The 21,384-nt window shown below is 36.4% G+C and overlaps 2 protein-coding genes across 4 annotated transcripts in view; one reads left to right on the top strand and one right to left on the bottom strand.

Annotated features, from left to right (window-relative positions):
- The window catches only part of LOC110811348 (uncharacterized), a 35,886-nt gene extending 21,573 nt beyond the window's left edge, over nucleotides 1-14,313 (bottom strand). Inside the window, exons 1-3 of one of the 3 annotated variants that reach the window (XM_088208262.1) lie at nucleotides 13,995-14,313; nucleotides 13,380-13,503; nucleotides 13,190-13,252 (exon numbers count right to left, since the gene is read on the bottom strand). In XM_088208262.1, coding sequence (XP_088064388.1) covers nucleotides 13,190-13,252; nucleotides 13,380-13,503; nucleotides 13,995-14,069 — 262 coding nt within the window. In that variant the 5' untranslated portion in view covers nucleotides 14,070-14,313. Of the gene's footprint in view, nucleotides 1-13,189; nucleotides 13,253-13,379; nucleotides 13,504-13,994 lie in introns of those variants that run through there. The other 2 variants (XM_088208263.1, XM_088208264.1) reach the window with 2 other exon arrangements.
- Nucleotides 14,314-16,078: 1,765 nt separating this feature from the next.
- LOC110811365 (glucan endo-1,3-beta-glucosidase 6-like) lies at nucleotides 16,079-21,384 on the top strand. The gene is made up of 2 exons (XM_022037848.2): nucleotides 16,079-16,851; nucleotides 20,052-21,384. Exons 1-2 carry the CDS (start codon nucleotides 16,529-16,531, stop codon nucleotides 21,166-21,168), a joined length of 1,440 nt encoding a protein of 479 aa, XP_021893540.1. The 5' UTR covers nucleotides 16,079-16,528; the 3' UTR covers nucleotides 21,169-21,384.

Genomic DNA, 21,384 nt, shown 5'->3' with positions numbered 1-21,384 from the left:
AATCTGTAGAGACTTCTAAATCCCATGAGTATGCAGACTGAATGCAGAAACAAATTTGCACTTCACTTTAAAATAAAATGTTGGCAGCTTATTCACAACGAGGTACATAATCGACCTTTTTTAAAAAATAAAAAGTGAGGTACATATTGGACCTTATTTTTTTTATAGAAAAAGAATTATATTAGTAAAGCAACTTATAGGAGCATAAACTATCCTCTAGAGGCAAAATAATTTGCACAAGAACAAAGATAACCGAAGAATGGGTACAAAATAGTAGCTGAATCCCTCTGAATCTTAGAAGAGGAATCCTTCAGAAGAAATTTACACATTAGTACAAAGAGAGGCTAAGCATGCAATATTATCCCCCATAATCATAAGAGAATTTCCGCTGATAAAATTCTAACATTTTTCTCTAACCAAATGACCCAAAGCCCAGCAAAAAAAGCCCCTCCCCAAAGTCTGGAATGCTCTATACTGCTCCCAAAACCACAAATGGAAATACAGATGAAAATCTCCAAAATTCAGGGGCAAAACCAGTCTTGCTTGAAGGAGGAAGTTAGCTCGACCCTTTCAAGCCACCTCACAATGCAAAAACAAACGACACATCAGGGGAAACAGCAATTTGCGGTCTGCAAACCAGAAGAAAGTCTGATATTATTTTCATAAAGCACGCTATCCAAATAAAGGCTCTAACCTTGGAGGGAACACCACTTTCTTCTTTCTAGAAAAAGGAAGAATAAAATTATTTTTCAAGCGGCTACGTGTAAAGTGATCAAAAGAGCCTGAATTAACCAACATGATTTTCCTATTAGGAAAAATACAGCAATATTAGCAAAATTTTTCTAAAAATTTAAAAGAAAAGAAAACTACTCATTTCAAATATTCTAAAGAAATCCCCAACTTTTTCCTTCTCATTCATGGCTAGTAATCAAAGCAGTAATAGAAGATGTAAAGGTGACGTGAAATTGCGAAAAGAAGAGGTCCTGCAGCCAATTTTATAGGATAACTTTACTGGATACAAGTGTGAGACCAATAGAAGCAGCAGCAAAGGGAAGGAATTTGGCTGAGAAGAGTCTGCAATTGGATAGGAAACTGGGTAAGAAGTTGGTGTAACCAATGAGAGTTTGAATTTTTAAGAATTTCTTTAAGCATTTAGATTTAGAGTAGGGAATAGGAAATAAACCAGGACTATTGTTCCTCAATTGCAATAGGAATCTAAATAAAATTAGTTTCCTATAAATTTTTTTCTTGAAATAAAAAGTGTGAAGTATGTATTAACATGGTACCAAATGAACGGATACCACCTATGTACAAAAGCAATTACATAGAAGTTAAAGTGTCAATGACATCCCCAAAATCTATATCACTAGTGATATCATGACTTAGCATAACTTACCCAAATAAATGTATCCACCTATCTATTAATCTATTAGTACTACTCTCAACACTATCAAAAACTCTCATATTCTTCTCTTTCCAAATGACCTAAAAAACAGTCAAATGAGTAGTGTTTGTCATATTCTTCTTACATAAAAACCATCCCAAGTCCAAATCTCCTTCCCAACCAAACTCGAGACAACCCATTTAATCTCTAATAAACCATAGATCTTACACCATAAGCTGTAAGCAGTAGGATACCACAAAAGTAGATGGTTACACGTTTCTTCAGCCTTTAGACAGCAGTAGCATCCGTTAACAATGATCCTGCCCGTGTTTTTCAATCTGTTCAGGGTAAGAATTCTTTCTCAGCACGCCTCCCACGCAAAGAAGGCAATTCTGAGAGAAGTTTTTATCTTCAGATGAGCTTTGCTGGAAATTCCAATCTGTTATCATCTCCCTTGTCACTTAAATATTAGTAATAAGAAGAAACAGAAAATTTTCCATTATTTTCCAGATTTCAAACAACCCGATCATCCCTGTCAGAAATTTGCTGTGCATCAAGACACTTCAGTAGGTTTTCAAATTCTTCAATCTCCCAATCATTTAAATTCTGCTCTACATTAATGCACCAGACAGTATTTCCATTTGTGAGCCTATAAGCTTCCTCAAGTGTCCTCCTAACCGATTGGGCAATATTATAAATTCTCGGGAATCTCCTCCTAAGACAACCCATTACCAACCCAGTCATCCTCCCAAAAATTAATTCTGTTGCCTCAACCAACTTTCCATTTTAACACTGCTGAAAAGGTTTCCTCATCATTAAAATTTTCCTCCACAAACTACGTCCATAAGATATTTTAATTCAGCCATCACTATTGTTGTGCAAGTGCTCACCCCATCTAGTTTCTATAATCCTTCTCCATAGTCTATTTTCTTCCCCCAATACCCTCCATAGCCATTTTCCTTGAAGGGCCTCATTCAATTTTATCAAAGAACGCACCCCCAAACCCCCAAAATCAAGTGGTAATTTGATGTCTTCCTATTTGATTAAGTGATATTTGCGTTTCTCCAAACCATCATCCCACAAAAACTTATATTGAATACTTTCCAACCTTTTTGCCACCTTCACCGGTATAGTTATCGTAGATAAATAATAAATTGGTATATTGGGCAAAGTGCTCTTGATTAGAGTATATGCCACCTTTTGACAAAAAACCTCTTTTCCAACCTGCTAGTCTATTGTTAAACATATTAATGCTCGGTTCATAAGTGGTAAGGTTCTTATATTTTGTCCCCAAAGGAACCCCAAGATGCTTAAAAGGAAATTTTACTTCTTTGTAGCCCAAAATTCTAACAAAAGGACCAGCATCACTGCTGCCTCCAATTCTGGCCAATTCAGATTTGTTGAAATTTATTTTGAGTCTCGAAACTGCTTGAAAACATAGAAGGATGCACTGCAAGTGTAAGAGATTCTTCAAATCAGGTTTACAAAAAATTTAAGTATCATCAGCGAAGAACAAATGAGTCACTATCGTGCAGTTATCACCCCTACCAACCGAAACACCCCTCAACAGCAAGCGTTCATTAGCCCTAACCAGTAGCCCATTGAGAGATTCCATCACAATTATGAAAAAAAGGAGAGAAAGAGGATCCCCTTGTCTCAATCCTCAAGAGGCTGTAAAAAAATTTGAGGGGCCACCATTGATTAAAACCTTAAAAGAGGCAGTTGTAATACATGATTTCATCCACTTTCTCCATTTTGACACAAAACCCATTCTGTTGAGCATGTAGTTCACAAAGGTCCAATTTACATGATCATATGCTTTTTTCATATCCAATTTGCACACCAAACCTTCTCTCTTATTGGTTAAAAGATCATCAACTGTTTCATTTCCCGCCATCACAGCATCTAAAATTTGTCTTTCTTCCACAAATGCATGTTGGCATTCCCCAATAATCTCACCCAGCACCTTTGATAATCTTCTAGCCAGCACCTTTGCAATTAATTTGCATATGCATCCCACCAGACTTATTGGTCTATAGTCTATGACTTCCTTAACCCCATTTTTTTAAAAAAATTAAGGGTAATGAAAGTAGTGTTCAAGGACTTCACAAATCTGCCCGTAGAGTGCAATTCCTTAAATATGCTCATTATATCATTTTTCAGCAAATACCAGAAAAATAGAAGGAATTTCATATTGAATCCATCGGGCCCAAGAGCCTTATTCCCATTATATGATTTCATACCATCATACACCTCTGAAAAATCTATTTCTAACTACTGCCTACTCCTTTCAGAAATTTTATTAAAGAGAAGACCGTCTAATTTGGGGCAGACAACAAGGTTTTCCGTGTACAGCTTGGAAAAATGGCATATGGCAGCCTCCCTTAGTTCTGTGTTACCCTTAACTTTTTTGTCTTCAAACCACACATATTCAATATAATTAATTATGCATCAATAGGAGGCCAATGCATGGAAATACTTAGTATTTCTATCCCCCTCCGCTAACCATTTTTCTTTAGAATGCTGCATCCACAAAATTCCCTCATCCTTCAAAAAAGCGGTCAGCCTAAGCTTTAAATTGCCTTTCCTCCCTCTTTCCTCACCATTTAAGCCCACTAATTCCTCTCTCATATCCAGGTCACTAATATCATTCAAAACAGTTTCAAATTCTGCTTTCTCCTCGCCCATGAGCTCTTTGGTCCAAGCCTTGATTTCATTCTTCAAAACTTTTAATTTATGAGCAAATCTGTAACTAGCATAACCCTCGGTCACAGAATTCTGCCAAGCTTTTTCCACCAGCTGCCTAAATTTTTCCTTCCCCAACCATTTGTTGTCTAGACAGAATGGGATAGGACCCCACTGTATTCCTTCATATTCAATGCAAATAAGGTATTGATCTGATGTGGGTCGAGGTAGTGTTTTGTGACTAACACCAGCGAGTTCAACCATCAAATTTGCAAACATGAAAAACCTATCAATTCTGGATTTGCTCTTTTGGTTGGACCAAGTCCACAACCTATTGGATAATAGAAGATCAACCACCACAATCCTATCCATTATCACCTTGAATTCATTTGCTTCCTTAGTCAAGAACGAGCTACCACTTCTCTCCTCTCCGTAAGATCATGTTGAAATCTCCTCCAATAATCCAAATGCTTCCCCATTTAGATCTGCATTCCAACAATTCATTCCAAAGAAAGGCTTTTTCATCTACGCTCCCTCTGCAGGAGACTCAGTGAACATCCAAATAAATTCCCTCTTACAATTTCTAAAGATACAGGATAGTGTGCATTCCCCTTTAATGACATCCACACACTGCACTTGATCGTCTCTCCATATCAAAATCATACCAACTGCCGCACTTTTTGCTGGGATGCAGTGTCATCCCTTGTCCTTCAAGCTCCACAAACTGTTGATTACCCCAATATCACACTCCTCCATTTTCGATTCTTGTAAACACACCACTGTTGGTTTTCACTTGTTAAGACATCCACGGATTATTAATCTTTTACCCCTATCATTTACGCCCGGAACATTCCATGAAATGATTTTCCCTATCATTGACAAAGCATCTTAACCCCACTCGCTGCTTTACTTCCCTTGCTTATACTCTCATAATTAATCAAAGACTCAAGTCTTTTTAGCTTTTCTTGATGTTCCACCAGCCTGTTTCTTCTTTTCCCGTTTAGCCAAGCCTGACTTTTTCTTTGAAATTTTCCTTTTTTTCTATTTCAAAAAAGAAAAGAAAAGTCAGATGTTACACACCTTCAAAAGAAACCCCCATCTGTTTGCTGAATTTCTGAACATTATTAGTAACCCACTGAGAGCAGTATTCTACTTCTCTTGCTGTGATTTTCACACCCTTCAGACTCACCTGAATGATTTCTTCGATTTCTGAATCATGTTCAGTAGTTATTGCCTGAGCTTCCTCTTCTACCATAACCATCGCAATATTTGACAGTCTTTCATCTTCGCTCTCTGCTTCTATCTGCCTTTTACTTGCATTATCAAAGTCTTCCATCGTAGAGTAAACAGAGCACAGCTCTTCATCCTCCTCTTTGCTTTGTCTCTTTGACTCTTCTGCATCTTCCCGCTCCACATCTGGCACTTCCATTTCCAAAGTTGCAAACCCTAATTTCCCTTCCTCTTTCTTTTTTCCTCTTTTTTCCATTTACTTCGGCATCGGGCAAGACAACAACTTTTGTACCTGAGCATTCGCCCTAGGTCGGATTAGAGCCAAAACCTGATCTAGAATTTGGAGGGCCCTCTTTTGTTTCTGGGCTGGCGATCCATTTCTCTTTTTCTTTCCAAGTATACCGATTTGGCTTATCCAGCCCATTTATACTGCTTTCGGTCTGGCTCGTATCCCTCGCAGACAATTCCCCTTCCAGACCAAAACGACAAGTATTATTTGCCTTTTTGCCGCTATTCGAAAATCGGGTACCCGTATGGTTTAGATTTGTCGAACCAAACCGATTCGTTTTGCCTCCGGTTTACCTCAACCCTACCTGCTTCGCATTCCTTTCAGGACCTTCCAGCGTCACCGCATACGATCGAGGATTTCCTCCCACCATTGAAGCGTTAATCGGACCATTACAGTGCGAACAAGGAAAGGAAATCGTCCACATTTTTTTCTGTTGATTCACTTTCTCCAAGTGTCTATTCAAGTTAGCTTTACTACCCCCTTTCGCAGGTTTAAGGTTTTTCACTGGCCTATTTGCAAGCTCAAAACTAGCCACCAGCAATTTCCACCTACCATTCCCCTGAAACCCACTTGAAAAAAATATCCTCTTTGTCTGACTACCCTAATACACCGTTAACGCTAGATATTCTCCTCTTCAATTCTTTCCGAACGAGAACCAGAACTCATAGTTTCTCTGCACTAGATGTTTTCTTTCCAAGTATACCGATTTTGCCCATACACCTAATATCATGAATAAAATTATCAACTATTATTACAAATAAAGTTTTTTCTCTAAAAAATCAAAGGTTCTCTTAGATGGCCTCACCACAAGCCAGAAAAGTCAAAAACTAGAAAGCAAGCAGCTTGCTTGCTTCAGATCTTCATGTTAGAAGGCTCTGTGATAAGCTAGGACAATAACGATAGATACCAAGGCTATTTGGTCGTGGAGGTCTCCAAAACTTTCAGCAACAATTTGAAACATTGTAGAAGCAATACAAAAGGACCATGCTTGCTCAAAAGAAATGCAAGATTTGCTCGTTGCACAAGTCAAAACCCTCTCTCAAGAACCCACAGGTACAAGAAAGGAGAATGTCGCCACCATTAGTCCGTCCAGACAAAAAGACAAGAAAGGGATAGTGTAAAAGGAGAGACTATGATGCTACGATTCGCAAAGGTAGACTTTTCTTTATATGACAACTTAGACAATCTACTACGTTGGATTAACATATGCTAACACTTCTTTCACATCAAAGGACTACAAAAGAAGATAAGCAAGCTTAGCTTCTTCTCACCTGAAGACGAAACTATGGTTATTGAAGCTGGAGCGAGATTGATCAAAGCTTTCTTGGAAAATTTTAAATCCCACTACAGCCTTTGACTTGGTCCGCTAGTATGCAGCAATAAATTGGAAGAATTTGTTAAATTGAAGTAGGAGAGATGGTCGCTGAGTACCAACATCTCTTTTACCATCTCTCCGCGTATGCATCAACCTTCATCCCGAAAATAAAAAGTGAGATCTTCATCAGCAACCTCCAAGAATATATCAGTATGGAAGTCCAATTGGAGCAACTACCCAATATCACCATTGCTATGAATCTAACGAGACTCTGAGAGGAGACGCAAACCAAAAGAAACCAGAGAGCAACTGCAACCGATGTACATACAACAAGAAATCTTTCATCAAGAAATTGATCAAGGAGGAAATGGAAGACAAGAGAAGATGCAGAACAGGAAGCTCCTAAAATATATTTGTCCTATATGAGAAAATAAATTAAGGAACATAAACGTTTTAGGAAGTTAATTAAAATGAATAGGAAGGTTTAATTTCCTTTTCTAAGTTGTAGAAAGTTTTACAACAAGTAAAAATAAGAAAATTTATTTTTTTATTTCCTAGTCCTATTTCCCTAATACTTTCTATTTATCTTATTTTCCTATTCACTAGGTTTTCTAGATTTCATATTCTTGATATATTTGATACCTATAGATAAGGTACTTAGTTTAGTTAAGTTGATTACTTATTATATTATTATTCATAAATCGAAATGTTGTTTTAGTTATTGAGATATGAGATCTCCAAGTTTGATTTTCAAAAAATTTTCTTTAAGTTTTGTATTTAACTTTTCTTTCTCCTACATCAGCTGGTATCAGAGTCTAAATTCGATTCATCATCGTGCCTTAATTTATTAATTCCAACTCTACAAAATACAACTCTACTACCTCCAAAAAATCCTAAAATTCTAAAATAGCTGCTAGCAGCAACAGAGAAAAAAGACATCAACAGTTAGCCAATGAGATTTTTGGCCACCACCAGGAGGTGGTCAACATCGCCTTTTCTTCACTTCATAGGCTACCAACTGGCTCCTCCACCAAATTTCAACCTTTATTGTCGCCAAATCCTCCTCACTCGCCATAAACTCAGCAGAACATCACTACAATCATGAGATCTCCTCCTCCCTGACTGTAAAGTGAAATGCCAAACCCAAATCCGAGACTAGCCCCTCCAATCAAGCTCATTGCCAGAAGATTGAAACCAAAGGGTTTCTAGAAGCCAACACATGAGCACAACCATGCACTAACCCGTCCATATAGATTTCATTATTCTGAAAACCTCTATTGATCGTTAAAACTAGTTTGATTATATTCAGTTCGATTTGTCCAGTTCAACTTCCGCCATATCGATTTTCAATATTTTCAAACTGGTTCTCTACATTCTTTTTTTAAAATAAAAAGTGTGAAAAATATCTCACATTCTCTAGATTTTTTTTTTTCAATAAAAAATAACGTGTAGATAACAAGGTACCAAAAAAATGGGGTACCGCCCCGTAAGCAATTTACAAAATAGTTAATATGTCAATGATATCCCCAAAATCTTCATCCCTTACAATATTATGACCTAGCAAACTAAACCCAAAATAATTAATTCACTTATCTCTTAATTTATACAACCCTAACTCTTTCCCATCGAAAACCCTAACATTTCTTTCTTTCCAAATAACTAAAAAAACAGACAAAGTAATCAAATTGGCAACATTACATTTGTTGATCAGTCCATCCCAAGCCCATATTTCCCCCCTCACATTCCCAGAAATCACCCAACTAATCCCCAAGAGCTCATAAATATGCTCCATAAGCTGTGGGCAACAGGATACCATAACAACAGGTGATTACAAGATTCCTCAGCATACATGCAAAGAGAGCATCTATTAACAATAACCTATCCCCTCACCCTTAAGTTGCCGAAAGTGAGTATCTTTTCCCTACATGTTTCACATGCAAAGAAAACCATTCTAGGGGGCACTTTAGTTTTCCAGATTTGCTTATAGGGAGTTCCAAACTTCCATCCTCCTCCCCACCAACCAGTAAGCTATAGTATGATTGGACAGAAAAATTACCTCTTTTCTCAAGACTCCACAGGAAGTCTGCCGCCGCCGCCGCGGCTTCCTTCGATTTTTGCCTCCGATGAGGCCCTTTTCGGTTCAGCTTGATGCAATTTTTACACCACTGTGATCACCGTCCTTTTCTCTACAGGTTGACCGGAGCAAAACATCAAACCGCGACTTGGGCCGGAGAAGCCGCCGCACCCGAGAGCTCTGCCGCCGGTAAGTCTCGATTTTTCGTGATTTTTTTGCCCACCAAGGGCTTTAGGGTTGTTTTATCACAGGAACCAATTCAATTTTGGCCAAATTCGGCCGAAAACGGCCAACCCAAGGCGGATTGCCACCTCGGGCGGCGGTGCCGTCGCCGGAGCACGGCGGAGCCGCCGTGCCGGAATCCGATATTTGCCAAAAAGGGGCCCTGAGTCTGATTTTGGGTTTTTTGGGACACGTGCAGGTACCGGTAGTGCGTTTCAGTTTTCCGGAAAAAATTCAGGGAATTTAGGGACAGCCCGTAAGCACATTGTAGAGCCGATTTCAGACCCCGAAACAAGTAAGGATCTCTCACCATATTTCGTATCACAGCATTAAAGCCTAATAAATAATAAAACAGTATTTTATGACTTAATAGATATATATAATTGATTAAGGTTGCCAATGGAGCCCGAATCTGATATATTGTCGATCAGTTGTTGTTTGATCTATTTTATAGTTTTAAATGCAGTATGGTATTTGATGTATTTATCTTATGGTTTCGTATGCATGAATCATGATTTTTTTTATTATGGTTTGAATTATGGTGAACCCGATATTGTGTTGTTTTGTTTGGTGTTCATTATTGGTTTACGTGTTTGTGTATGATTGAAAAATTGAGATCAAGAAAAATGGGAAAAAGGTTATGTGAATTGATAAATGGATAATGTGGACAGTCTGACTAGATATCCTGGGAGATGGTGGACGGACCGGATCCGTAGAGAAGCCTACCGGGAACGTGGTCTCTCATATCGGACGAGGTATGGAGATCTTATGTGTTTTGGCGCCCATACCGGACGGGGTATGAGGACGGCCCGTTTTACCCTCATACCGGATGGGGTATTAAGGTTTATGGTTTTGGCGCCCATAGCGGACGGGGTATGGAGACGGCCCGTTTCACCCTCATACCGGACGGGGTATTGAGATTCATGGTTTTGGCACCCATATCGGACGGGGTATGGAGACGGCCATGGAATCAGATTATTAATGTTAATGGTTCACGTGTAGCGGGGACCCCCCATGGATCCCCATGTGTACTAGTAAGCTGGTAAAATAGGAAATTTGTTGTCTGATTATTAGAGTGCAAAAGTATAACATGTGTTATGTTACAAAGTGTATATGATTTTATGATGGTTATAATGTTATTATTTCTATATGTTATTTTCACGAATCACACCGAGGTAAGTGGACAGTAAAGATTTTTATCATTAATAAATGAGTTTGTTATAAATTATGCTCTATTGGTCATTTTTATTTTCTACCAACCTTTACTTCTGTGGCAATGAGATAGTATGATATCTTTACTGGACTAGTGTAACTCATTACTTACTTAACCATTTCAGATCAGGAAGACGTAGTTCCCGAGTTCGTTCCGCAAGAATACGGCAAGTTAGACACCTAAAGATTTTATAATTCTATTTATAGTTTTTATTTCAAGTATTTCTTTTAATTAGCTTATTCTTTCATACGTTGAATACGTTTATGGTTATTGTGTAAGGGATGTTAATCAGAATTTTTATTTCGTTTCCGCATTTAAAATTTTTAATACATACATCTTCATTTAAATTTCTGGGGTCATTACATAGCCCACCCCGTTTGCTTTACGGGTTGTTTCTGCGCTACCCGAATCATCTTTCCATCCTTTCCTTTCAACGCTATCGTATAGGATTTCGACTCGCCAACATCCATCATAAAGTGTATCGGGGTTTTACAGTGGGGACAATTAAAAGAGGCTCTCCAAGGTGAATTCGTCTTTCCCATTTTCAGTCACACCTAAGGAGGAACCTCCCTAACTGGTTTTTCCATTTTCCCAATTTTTTTGAATGGATGGTTACCCAATTCGGACACCGCAACAATAAGGTTCCACCACCCCTTCCCATCCACGCCCCTTGGGAAGAAGATTCTCTTTGCCCTTTGGTTCCCATGTACTATCAATACGATATAGTCGCCCCTCCTGTTCTGCCCACTGGTCAACAACAATTCATAGTTTCTCCTCATGCAGTGTTTCGCCCAAACACCTTGCTTCTTCCTCCACCAAAACTCATGTAGACCATCTAAAAACCATTCGAACTCCCCCTTGTCAAGAAATATAGTTCTTCGGAATCCCTTCCCATTCTCATAAATCCTCAACACCTCTGCCCTTTTGCCTTCGCATATCACATCAAAAGACTTCTTTTTGCATGAAAAGAATCTCCTCCCGTACGCACTCATGAGATCCTCCGAGGGCGGCCAGGTTGGCTAACCCACAGTAATGGAGCGGACCCGATAAAGAGCACAATGTTAGAGAGGGACACACACATTCTCTACATTCTTGGGTGTGAACTTTCACTTTTTGAGGTTAGTTCAGTCGAATTCATAGTCTATCTCACTTTTCTTTTGGTTGGTTGATAATTTCGATAGGTAAATAACTGCTATTTATGCACTCAACAAAAGTTATTTAATTTAGGAATGAACGTTTAAGTCTCCTAATCAAATTGATGGAAGAGAAAATGAACGCAATGCTAGTAGCTTTATGGCATCAAGTGGAGAAATGCTCGGAAGATGGCTTCTGGACATTGATTATATGCTTATTAACCCTTGTCACTTAACTAGTGAGCTTCTTCAACTTTTTAGTCAAGTATTGTCCCTCAAGATATATCTTTGAGTCATCTAAGTCAATGCAAGATGCAACTTATCCATTATTAAAAGGATTAGTAGGTGATCAACTTCTCAAGCACGCTAATTCAATGCGAAACTTAAAGTTATTTACTGCATATGTCAATTAACTAGAATAACTAGACCAGATGTTCCTTATGACGATACACAAGTCAAAAAAGGTTTTTCAACTAGTTGTGTCCATATTTAAGTTATTAAATGACTGGACAAGGCAATCACATGCTAACGAGATCTTAATTCTTGAAATACTTGCAACTAAACTATATCTGATGATATTGAACCTTGATTGTGAAAAATTAATCATAGAAAAGAGTCTCTCTGACCGCAATGGAAGAATGTTCTCTCAGACATGGAAGAGACCATGATCACACTTTTAAAAGAAAGTGATTGTATCTTACAAGAATGAAGAGGTGCAACCATCTCTTCAATCAGTTGTTCAAAGAGAATTAAATCTGCCATCTAAAACAACTTTAGATTAGTGATTTCATGCAGGACAGTGGGAGCTGCTCCTCCATTGAAGGACCTTTCCGCAACCAATTCTTCATGGGACATTTCTAATGACATCTTGATCAAACATCACACTTGAGTACACCTATCATCATGAATAAAATTATCATCTACTAATTCAGACAGAACTCTTCTATAAAAGATTGGAGGTTCTCCTAGACAGGTCTCTTCATAGGCTGGCAAGGCCAGAAAGACTAGTAAGTGCATGGCTTGTTTGCTTCAGGACTTTATGTTAGAAGACCTTGTGACCAAGTCCCAAGTCTGAGACCATGAAAGGCATATTTAGTCTCCTTGACAGAACCAGACACAAGGTGTCACTTTAGTTGCAACTCAAATTTGCAACCAAACTTGCCAGCAATACTAATGACTATTCGTTCCTATTTTTTCCCTAAGACTCCGAATAGTATCACATAAGTCATAACAAAGATCTTGAGCCTAAGGAGTAACTTTGCAAGAATTACCACAAAGATTACACACATATGAGACTTCAGGGAAAAAATAGTTATTTATATTAAGTTGTATTAACATTCAAAAGCAGCTGACAAAAAAGTCTAGAAGAATTATTTACAACGTCTAACGAACAAGTTTGGGAAGGTTTTCCAGGTGAGTGAGAAAAGGAGGAGGCTGTCGATAGGACGACGGAGGCAGGGAATGAAGTTGTGAACTGCGTAGGCCTAGAAAGAAAAGTGGAGGCTGAGCCCGAAGCTTCTCCCCAGTGGCCGCTCCGCCACTCTCTCCCGGATCGAGCCCATTATTCTCAGTAACATTAGTATATATATAACATACTCACATCATTTACAGTAAACTTACATATATATATACATATCATTTTACCTGCCTTGGTGTAATTGAAAGCACTTATTTTCCCATGGCTGGAAGATCCCAAATCATCAAAATCTGATACATAAAGACATGCAGAATTACAGAAAATGCATTCCTCAAGTGAATCTGAAACAAAATGAAAAGAGAAAAGAAACAAATAATAATCACATAAAACATAATAAAGAAAAGGAAAAGTGCATACCACCACGTATAACAGCCTCACTCCAAAACCTACTCCTTTCTTTAAGATTAAACAAAGAAAACACCGATGACCTTCCTGTTCTACCAGTTCCAGACGGTGATCCAAAAGTACTAAATGGTAGAATCTGGTAAAACATCAAACCAAATATCAGCATGGACACCTTTAGAGCATCATAAAAGAGATCAATTTATGCAGTGGGACAAGTAAAGCAAACCTCAAAAACATTACTACATTATCAGATACCCACGAGGATAATATACTTTCACTCAACTATAGACCCAACAGTACATTTGTATGGATAACAATTTATAGATGAGGAAAATATAGAAAACAGGCAGTTTAAAGTTGCATAGAAAGAACTCAAATTCACGTTCCCAAATTTAAAGGAGTGAATCAAACAAAGTGCAACCCATTGATGCCCCCTCGCAGAAAACTAATTTCATTCCTTCTACCTGCTCTAGATGCACCTTAAAAAACCGCAATTTATCATTTCTTTTCTCGACTACGAAACATGACCAGTCATGATTTTACACGCATACGCATTGTAGAAATGAATGAAATGGATTCGAATTTAAAAGGAAATTAATCAATAGACGAGTTGATTCCAACGGTTACCAGTAGAAGACCACAGATAATGAGAATAGAGGTAGTAGCAGAGCTACTACGATTACGAGTTAGTGTCCAATCCATCTTCGTCGTCGTCGTCTTCCGTGGGAGGGAGTCCACGCACTCCTCACTTCCCGAGGAATCTAGAGCACAGACTACAAAATCGAGTCTTCGATGGCAATAACCCCGTAAGGGTTTTATTTTCCCCTTTTCACGATAATTTTCTTACAATTGAAAGTCTGAATTACAATATCCCGCTTCTACAAGTCGGACGCAGAATTAATAAATTTAAGAAATTATGGCAAAAACGGAATATCATGATATTGATTTACACCATCTTGTAGTTTTTATGAAGTAATTAATAGATAATTCAGATCGAGATGATGGGCCAGACTCTCATCTAGCCGTTCAAAATTCCAGTTGATTACAAGATCTTGTGAGGCCCGCCGAACAGCCTCAACCATGGGCTGTAAATATGGATGAACTTCGGAGCTTATCAGAAAGCGTAAATTAATTGTCAGTATATATATATATATATATGCTTTTGTCAAGACTGTAAGGCCCGTTTATTTTCTGTAGTTAATTAACGGTATTTTATAGATGTAATAAAATTATACTTGTTTTAACTTTTAATTTAACAAGATGATAATAAATAATAGTTAAATAATAAATTTTAAAAATTATCAAATCAGTTGATAGAGAAATATTTTTTTTTTCTATTAAAATTTCATAAAATATATTTAATTTTTGTTACATCTTTCTAAATAAATATTTTCATAAAATATATTTAATAAATTAATTAATCATAAATAATTATTTTAAATATATTTTAATATTTTATTTTTAAAAATAATTTTAAATTTAATATTATAATATATAATTATTTATTTTTATTAAAATTAAATTAATACAATAATATAAATAATTATTATTTATTTTATTAAATATAAAAATTTAATTTAATGATATATAATAATTATTTATTTAAATATAAATTTAATTATATTTTTATATAATTTATTTTTTATTATTTATTATTTATTATTAATTAAAAATATAATTATATAATTTTATCATATAAATAAAATAACTGTTATTAATATATAATTATTTAAAAATAATAAAAAAATTATTATTATATTATTATTATCTGATCAATATCATTATCATATATTAATTATTTATTATTTAAATTTATTTAAAAAGAGTTTAAGCAAAAACATTAAAAATTTAATTGTTTTATATAAAAAAAATATAACTTATAGGCATATATATTTACTCTCTTTACATACATATATATATTTCTAAAATTATTTTTTAAAACACTTATAATAATCTACGGTACAAGTACTAGGCAAGTCCCCATTTATTTAAGAATTTATTATTTAAAAATCAAATATCAAAAAAATGGAATTTATAAAATAACGGGAAAAGAAAAAACGAAGAACGTTAAACGGCGTCGTGTGGTGCGTTCGGTGCAAGGAGAGATGACGAGACAAATGTAAACTTAAAGGGGCCCACAAGCTTCATCTCATTCATTTTGTTTTGTCGTTAATGTACATTTTTTCCTATTTTTTTTTCCTTTTTATTTTTATATTTTTTACTTCTTTTCTTATTTTTTCACTCTTCAACAGAACAATTTTTTAATTATTTTTTCATATATAAATTTCTTGTATATTAAAAAAATTATTTAAAAACATTTTTTGAGTTTTAAAAATTTACTCGAATTGTCAGATATCATCTAATAATATATTAATATGTAATAATTATTTAATATAAAGATATGTAATTTGGATGACATTTTTATTTATTTTTATTTATTATGATTAAAAATATTTTTTAAATACACATGTTAAAAGATATTATTTATATTACATATTTCTTTAGTATTTTTTATATATCATATTTTTAATAATGAATTATTATATATTCTTTCTAGCAGTCTAAGCTTTGGGAAAAGGATTAGACAAATCCATGTCACCTTGCGTGCTCCGTCTCTGTGACTCTGTCTGTTTGCGTGTCATGTCTTTTTTTCTTTTCTTTTCTCATGAGTGTCTAAATATGCATGTAATAATTGAAATATATTTAAGAGAAGCTACAGTTCTAAAGTTGAGTGTGTGTGAGTGACTGCTTTTTTGAGCGGGTTGGATAGATTCTTGAGCTCACCACTTACTCCACAGCTCTCACTCGATCCTTAACTTGCTTCTCTCTCCTCTCTCTCTCTCTCTCTCTCTCATGCTTATGCACTTTCCAGGTAACCAAACAGACATGAATCTGGTTTCAATTCACTCTTTTCTCCCAACAACTTGAATATCTCCTCTGGGATTTTGGGTTTTCTTCACCTCCACACCTTAATTACACCGCTCGATTCTTCTTTCTTTACCTATTTAATCTTGTTTTTACTGGGTATTCCATTTCAGTCTCATTCTCAACTCATTTTTTCTACTTGCTTTTTTTGAGACTTTGTGAACTTATTGTAAGAAACTTAGTCTGTTCCTTGAGTTTTACCTTCGGGAAGACTGAAGCAATTAGAAGAAAAAGATATGGGTTGGTTTTGGGTGACAGTGGGGTTATTATCAATGGTGTGTACAGTGAGCGGCATAGGAGCAAACTGGGGCACACAGGCAACTCACCCTCTGCCTCCCGAAACAGTGGTGAGGCTGTTGAGGGAAAATGGGTTTCAAAAGGCGAAGCTTTTCGATGCAGAATATGATACTCTCAGGGCTCTGAGCAAGTCTGGGATTGAGGTCATGGTGGGTATTCCTAATGATATGCTTGCTTCTATTGCTGGCAGCATGAAGGCTGCTGAGAAATGGGTTGCTAAAAATGTCTCTGCTCATATCACCAACAATAATGTCAACATCAGGTTAGTCATCATCTTTAAATTTTCAATTTTTACTCTTTATGCATATATATAATATTTCAGTTCAATTGGTTGAAACACTATGAATTATTCACTTAATGAAGGGGCCCCCTCCCCGCCCCTGTTGTTATTTAGCTTGGAATATAAATTGGGTGATTGTTTTATGAATGTTTCAGCTTGTGAAGTGAGTAATAGACTCTGTTCAAATCGGTTGCCTCAGATACAAGATCTATTAGCATTGCTATGTCTAGCTATTGGCATATGTGGTGGGAGAAATTAGGCGGACTCCACATTTGGAACTTTTTGTTGTGTCTAGAATAAGTTATGATAACTATTGTACACTGAGGGCTTTTATTTCTTTTTCTCTTCTGCTACTTCTTTTTGGCTTAAGTAAAATTTTAATATGCTAGTTTTTATGTGGAAAATAAATATGCTTTAGTATAAATATCATGCTTCTTGGCTCACACGTTTATAGTACTTGACCTTGATGTAAAGTTGGTATTTTTTTCAGTTGCCATGGGAATCAAGTATGAGATAGTTAACTTGGATTGCTTTGAAATTTTAGCTTAGGTTTTGTTACCATTTTTTGGTATATCCTCATAGAGCACTGCTATTCTTCTTCACTTTGTGGTCAGGTTTATTATTTGATGTAAATGTGATCTACAATCGTGAACTTACAGCTCTATAATACATCCAGTTGGAAAGTTATGGGAGTTGTTTTATTATGTCAACCTGTCGCCTATCTCACTCCCTTTCTTCTTCTTAGTTGCCCCTTTCTCTAATAAGGTGAGCTTCCATAGGTCCTTCCCCTTATATAGGGTGAGCCTTCGCTTTTTGGATCGTCTTCTTCCCAATGTGGTACCCTCCGAGTCCCCCAGCCCTCACCAGCATTCCGTCTTTTTGACCCAAAAAGAATTGAAAAATCTATCTTTTTTCTTCTGATATTGCTTTTGACCCTTATTCTGTCTTATGTCAGAATTTCAATAAAGCCAGAATAATGGGCGTTCTAAAGCGTATTAAAGCGATATTTTTTGGTGTTCGTTTTTGTTTCATTTTCTTACTGTTTGATTCTTTGAACCATCGCAGTTAGTGATTGGAACTTTTCGTTTGACTGGGTGCCTATTTCCTTCCTCTGTACATCAAAGAACTTTTTACAGGAACCCAAATCAATAAGGTGATAATGCAGATGGCTGCATTACACTAAAAACTCCAAGAGTACTTAGAGTTATGTCCTAGAGTTGTCTAGTCTTTGTAGACCATAAAAATTGTGTATTACTGATTCCCCATTCTGTCATGGAACAAACATGTATTTATGAAGGACTTCTTTAGTCTTTTCTTCAAATTCTCTCTTGTCAAAATCTTTTACTGCAAGACCCGCCAACCAAGAAAAGCAGTTTTTGGTGGACTGTCTATCTTCAAACTGTTTCTCCTGGTGCTTAGTTTTCTCTATTCTGTGAACCTTCATCTTTTCAGTTTACCTGAAATAGTTGTGCAGACCTGCCTGTTGGCTGTCCATTTGCTTTTAAAGGAAAGGATTTTTAAATAAATCAAGGCTCCATTTCATCTTCTTACAAATACTGCCCTTTTGGTTCTTTTTCATTTCATTATTAAGTTAGTAATATTTGTATTAGTCTTAATATGTACATCTATAATAATATGCTTTTTTATGGTTTTGTTGTCCCTACTACCTCTCGAATTCTTTGGGTTGTGGGATTTAGATTCTTGTTTCTCAAGGTACGAATTAAAATCTCGTTTCCAAGGAATTCAAGATAGGGTGGGGTAGCTTAAACATAAAAATTTATGTTATAATTACAATATAATATAGGAATTTGTTAGAAATGAAATGATAATTGAGCTAACCAAAACCTTATGGTCATAGGCTATTTCTGAGCCTGTCCACCTATACGCTTGACTACTTCTATTTCTGGTGATGCTCTTACCTTTTAAGGAAAACCTTTAATTTGAAATAAATTGCTGCTCAAACTCTCGTTTTTTGCTAATGACTATTACCTACGAAAAAATATACCCTATAAAAGATATTCCAAATAAAGAAGAAAAACGAACTCTAAGCTGGGTTTATTATTTCCTGTTCTGTAACTTCTTCCTTCCTGGATATTTGATTTCACGAATAGAATATCGAATAGACCATCTGTTAGAATATTAATTATGAACTTGGATCCTTTCCTATTGCTAAGTTTTTAGGACGTTGGGTCACTCAATTCTATTATTTTCCATGAAACCAGAGCTAGAAGGGGAAAAGTTTAGATCCTCACTGCCCAGTTTCTACTCAAGATTAAAGTTCAACCCAAATATGACTGGGCTTCCTTTTTCTACGCTTGTAGCCAATGCGATTGCATGTGAACCATGTTAAAATATGAATAATAAATTCATTCATGCTCATACCTTAATGAACTTCTGAACAGAAGGATGTACTATAACATAAAAAAAAACTTGGCTTTTTTATATCGCCTTAAGTTTGTGGGATGATCAGTCAATCACTAGCTAATATCTAACACATATTTTAGTTACTATTCTGTAGATTAAAAAGACAGCATGAGATTTTGTAATTATTTCTTCTAGTCACCATGATAGTATTTGGTTTAAATATTGTTGTTACAGCCAATTTGAAGCATTTGCAAAATTCATTTATGTGATGGTCTCTTTTTCTGAAAGAAATAGTGAATGATACTCTTGGGATCAAAAATATCTTACGAGATTGCACTTGCACCACCATGTTGGATGTTAGGATTCTTATTACAAGTCTTTTTCTGAACATACCTGCTATTCTGCTCCCACCATACTAGTTTTCACCAACTTTACGTTGGTTTATGTTTGTTGTTCTGGTATGGATGAAACTTCAGGGCTCCTTGCAGTTCAAGAGAGCAATAAATTGCGTGGATAGGCCGGTGCAACATATAATGCTAGTGTGCATAAAGTTTACTTTAGCTAGATTGAACTTTAAAAAAAAAAAATTGATAGGGTATCCAGATTGAACTTGTTTATTGCCATATACCTTAACAGGGTATGACTTTTGTGCTAAAGCTTTTAGCCTACTTAATATATATGACCTTCACGAAATTTTTTATATAAAAAAAGCTTATCAGAAGATCTGAGCAACTATGAGGGACCCTTTGATTTCTTTCTTAATTAGGTTTTTGATTGATTTTCTCTCTTACAGCTTCTCATTTCTCACTAATGTACAGATATGTTGCAGTTGGTAATGAACCTTTCCTGCAAACATACAATGGAACCTTCCTTGGTACAACTTTCCCTGCTTTGCGGAATATCCAATCTGCTTTAATAAAAGCAGGTCTCAGCAACCAGGTAAAGGTCACTTGTCCACTAAATGCCGATGTCTACTGGAGCTCAACTGGTTTTCCATCTGGTGGAGATTTCAGAGCTGATATCCATGACCTCATGTTTGCAATTGTCAAGTTCTTGAGTGAAAATGGTGCTCCTTTCACTGTAAACATCTATCCGTTCATTAGCCTTTATACCGATGCCAACTTCCCTGTAGAGTATGCCTTCTTTGATGGTAATTCACAACCTCTAAATGATGGTGGCACTTTATATTACAATATGTTTGATGCGAACCATGATACGCTTGTGTATGCCCTGCAAAAGAATGGGTTTGGAGACTTGCCTATTATCGTTGGAGAAATTGGTTGGCCCACTGATGGAGACCGAAATGCTAATATGGAGTATGCTAGAAGGTTCAACCAAGGTTTCATGTCCCATATTTCAGGGGGAAAAGGAACCCCAAAGAGACCTGGGCCAATTGATGCGTATTTATTTAGTTTGATTGACGAGGATGCCAAAAGCATTCAACCGGGTAATTTTGAACGCCATTGGGGAATATTTACTTTTGATGGGATACCCAAATACCCTCTCAACCTTGGCACTACCAATTCAGGAGCTTTGGTTCCAGCTAGAAATGTGAAGTACTTGGAGAAGAAGTGGTGTGTGATGAAGAATTCTGCTAGACTAGATGATCCTCAGATTGCTCCAAGTGTAAACTATGCCTGTGGACTTGCTGACTGCACTAGTCTTGGTTACGGCACAGCATGTGGGAATCTGGATGCTCAGGGAAACATATCATATGCCTTTAACAGTTACTATCAGATAAATAATCAGCTTGATAGTGCCTGCAAATTTCCGAACGTCTCAATGATCACCAAAACAGATCCATCTGTTGGCACTTGCAGATTTGAGATAATGATCGAGCCATATTATTATGGGTCTGCAGCAGAAACAGGAGTTGCGTTGAGGCTGCTGCATTTAGTTGCAGGCCTTGTTCTCTTTTTGCTAGCTGTTCAGTGAGCTCCAGTCTTCCAATTCGTAGTATATCATTTTTTTCATGACAGTGCTCATGTGCTTTGCAGGAGGGCATAGAGAGAAGTGATAGCTAAGAGGGATTCGTAAATGGTGCAAATGTAGTTCAAATTTTGTGTTGTAGGAAGCAAGAGTTGGAAAACTAACTATCATGCTTTGTTTCAAATTGAATTGTTTTAATAGATTGCTGATATGTATCATCAA

Source organism: Carica papaya, chromosome 7 (assembly GCF_054855325.1).
Source record: "Carica papaya isolate Zhongbai chromosome 7, ASM5485532v1, whole genome shotgun sequence".
In the NCBI taxonomy this organism is placed as follows: Eukaryota; Viridiplantae; Streptophyta; class Magnoliopsida; order Brassicales; family Caricaceae; genus Carica; species Carica papaya.
The sequence above is the reverse complement of the archived record's forward strand: the minus strand, read 5'-3'. Positions and strand labels throughout refer to the sequence as shown.

What these genes read in the sequence shown, in the direction of transcription:
- LOC110811365 (XM_022037848.2), top strand. Translation starts at nt 16,529, where the DNA reads ATGGGTTGGTTTTGGGTGACAGTGGGGTTATTATCAATGGTGTGTACA. An exon ending in AACAATAATGTCAACATCAG is followed by an intron (nt 16,852 to 20,051) that starts GTTAGTCATCAT and finishes ACTAATGTACAG; the next exon opens with ATATGTTGCAGTTGGTAATG.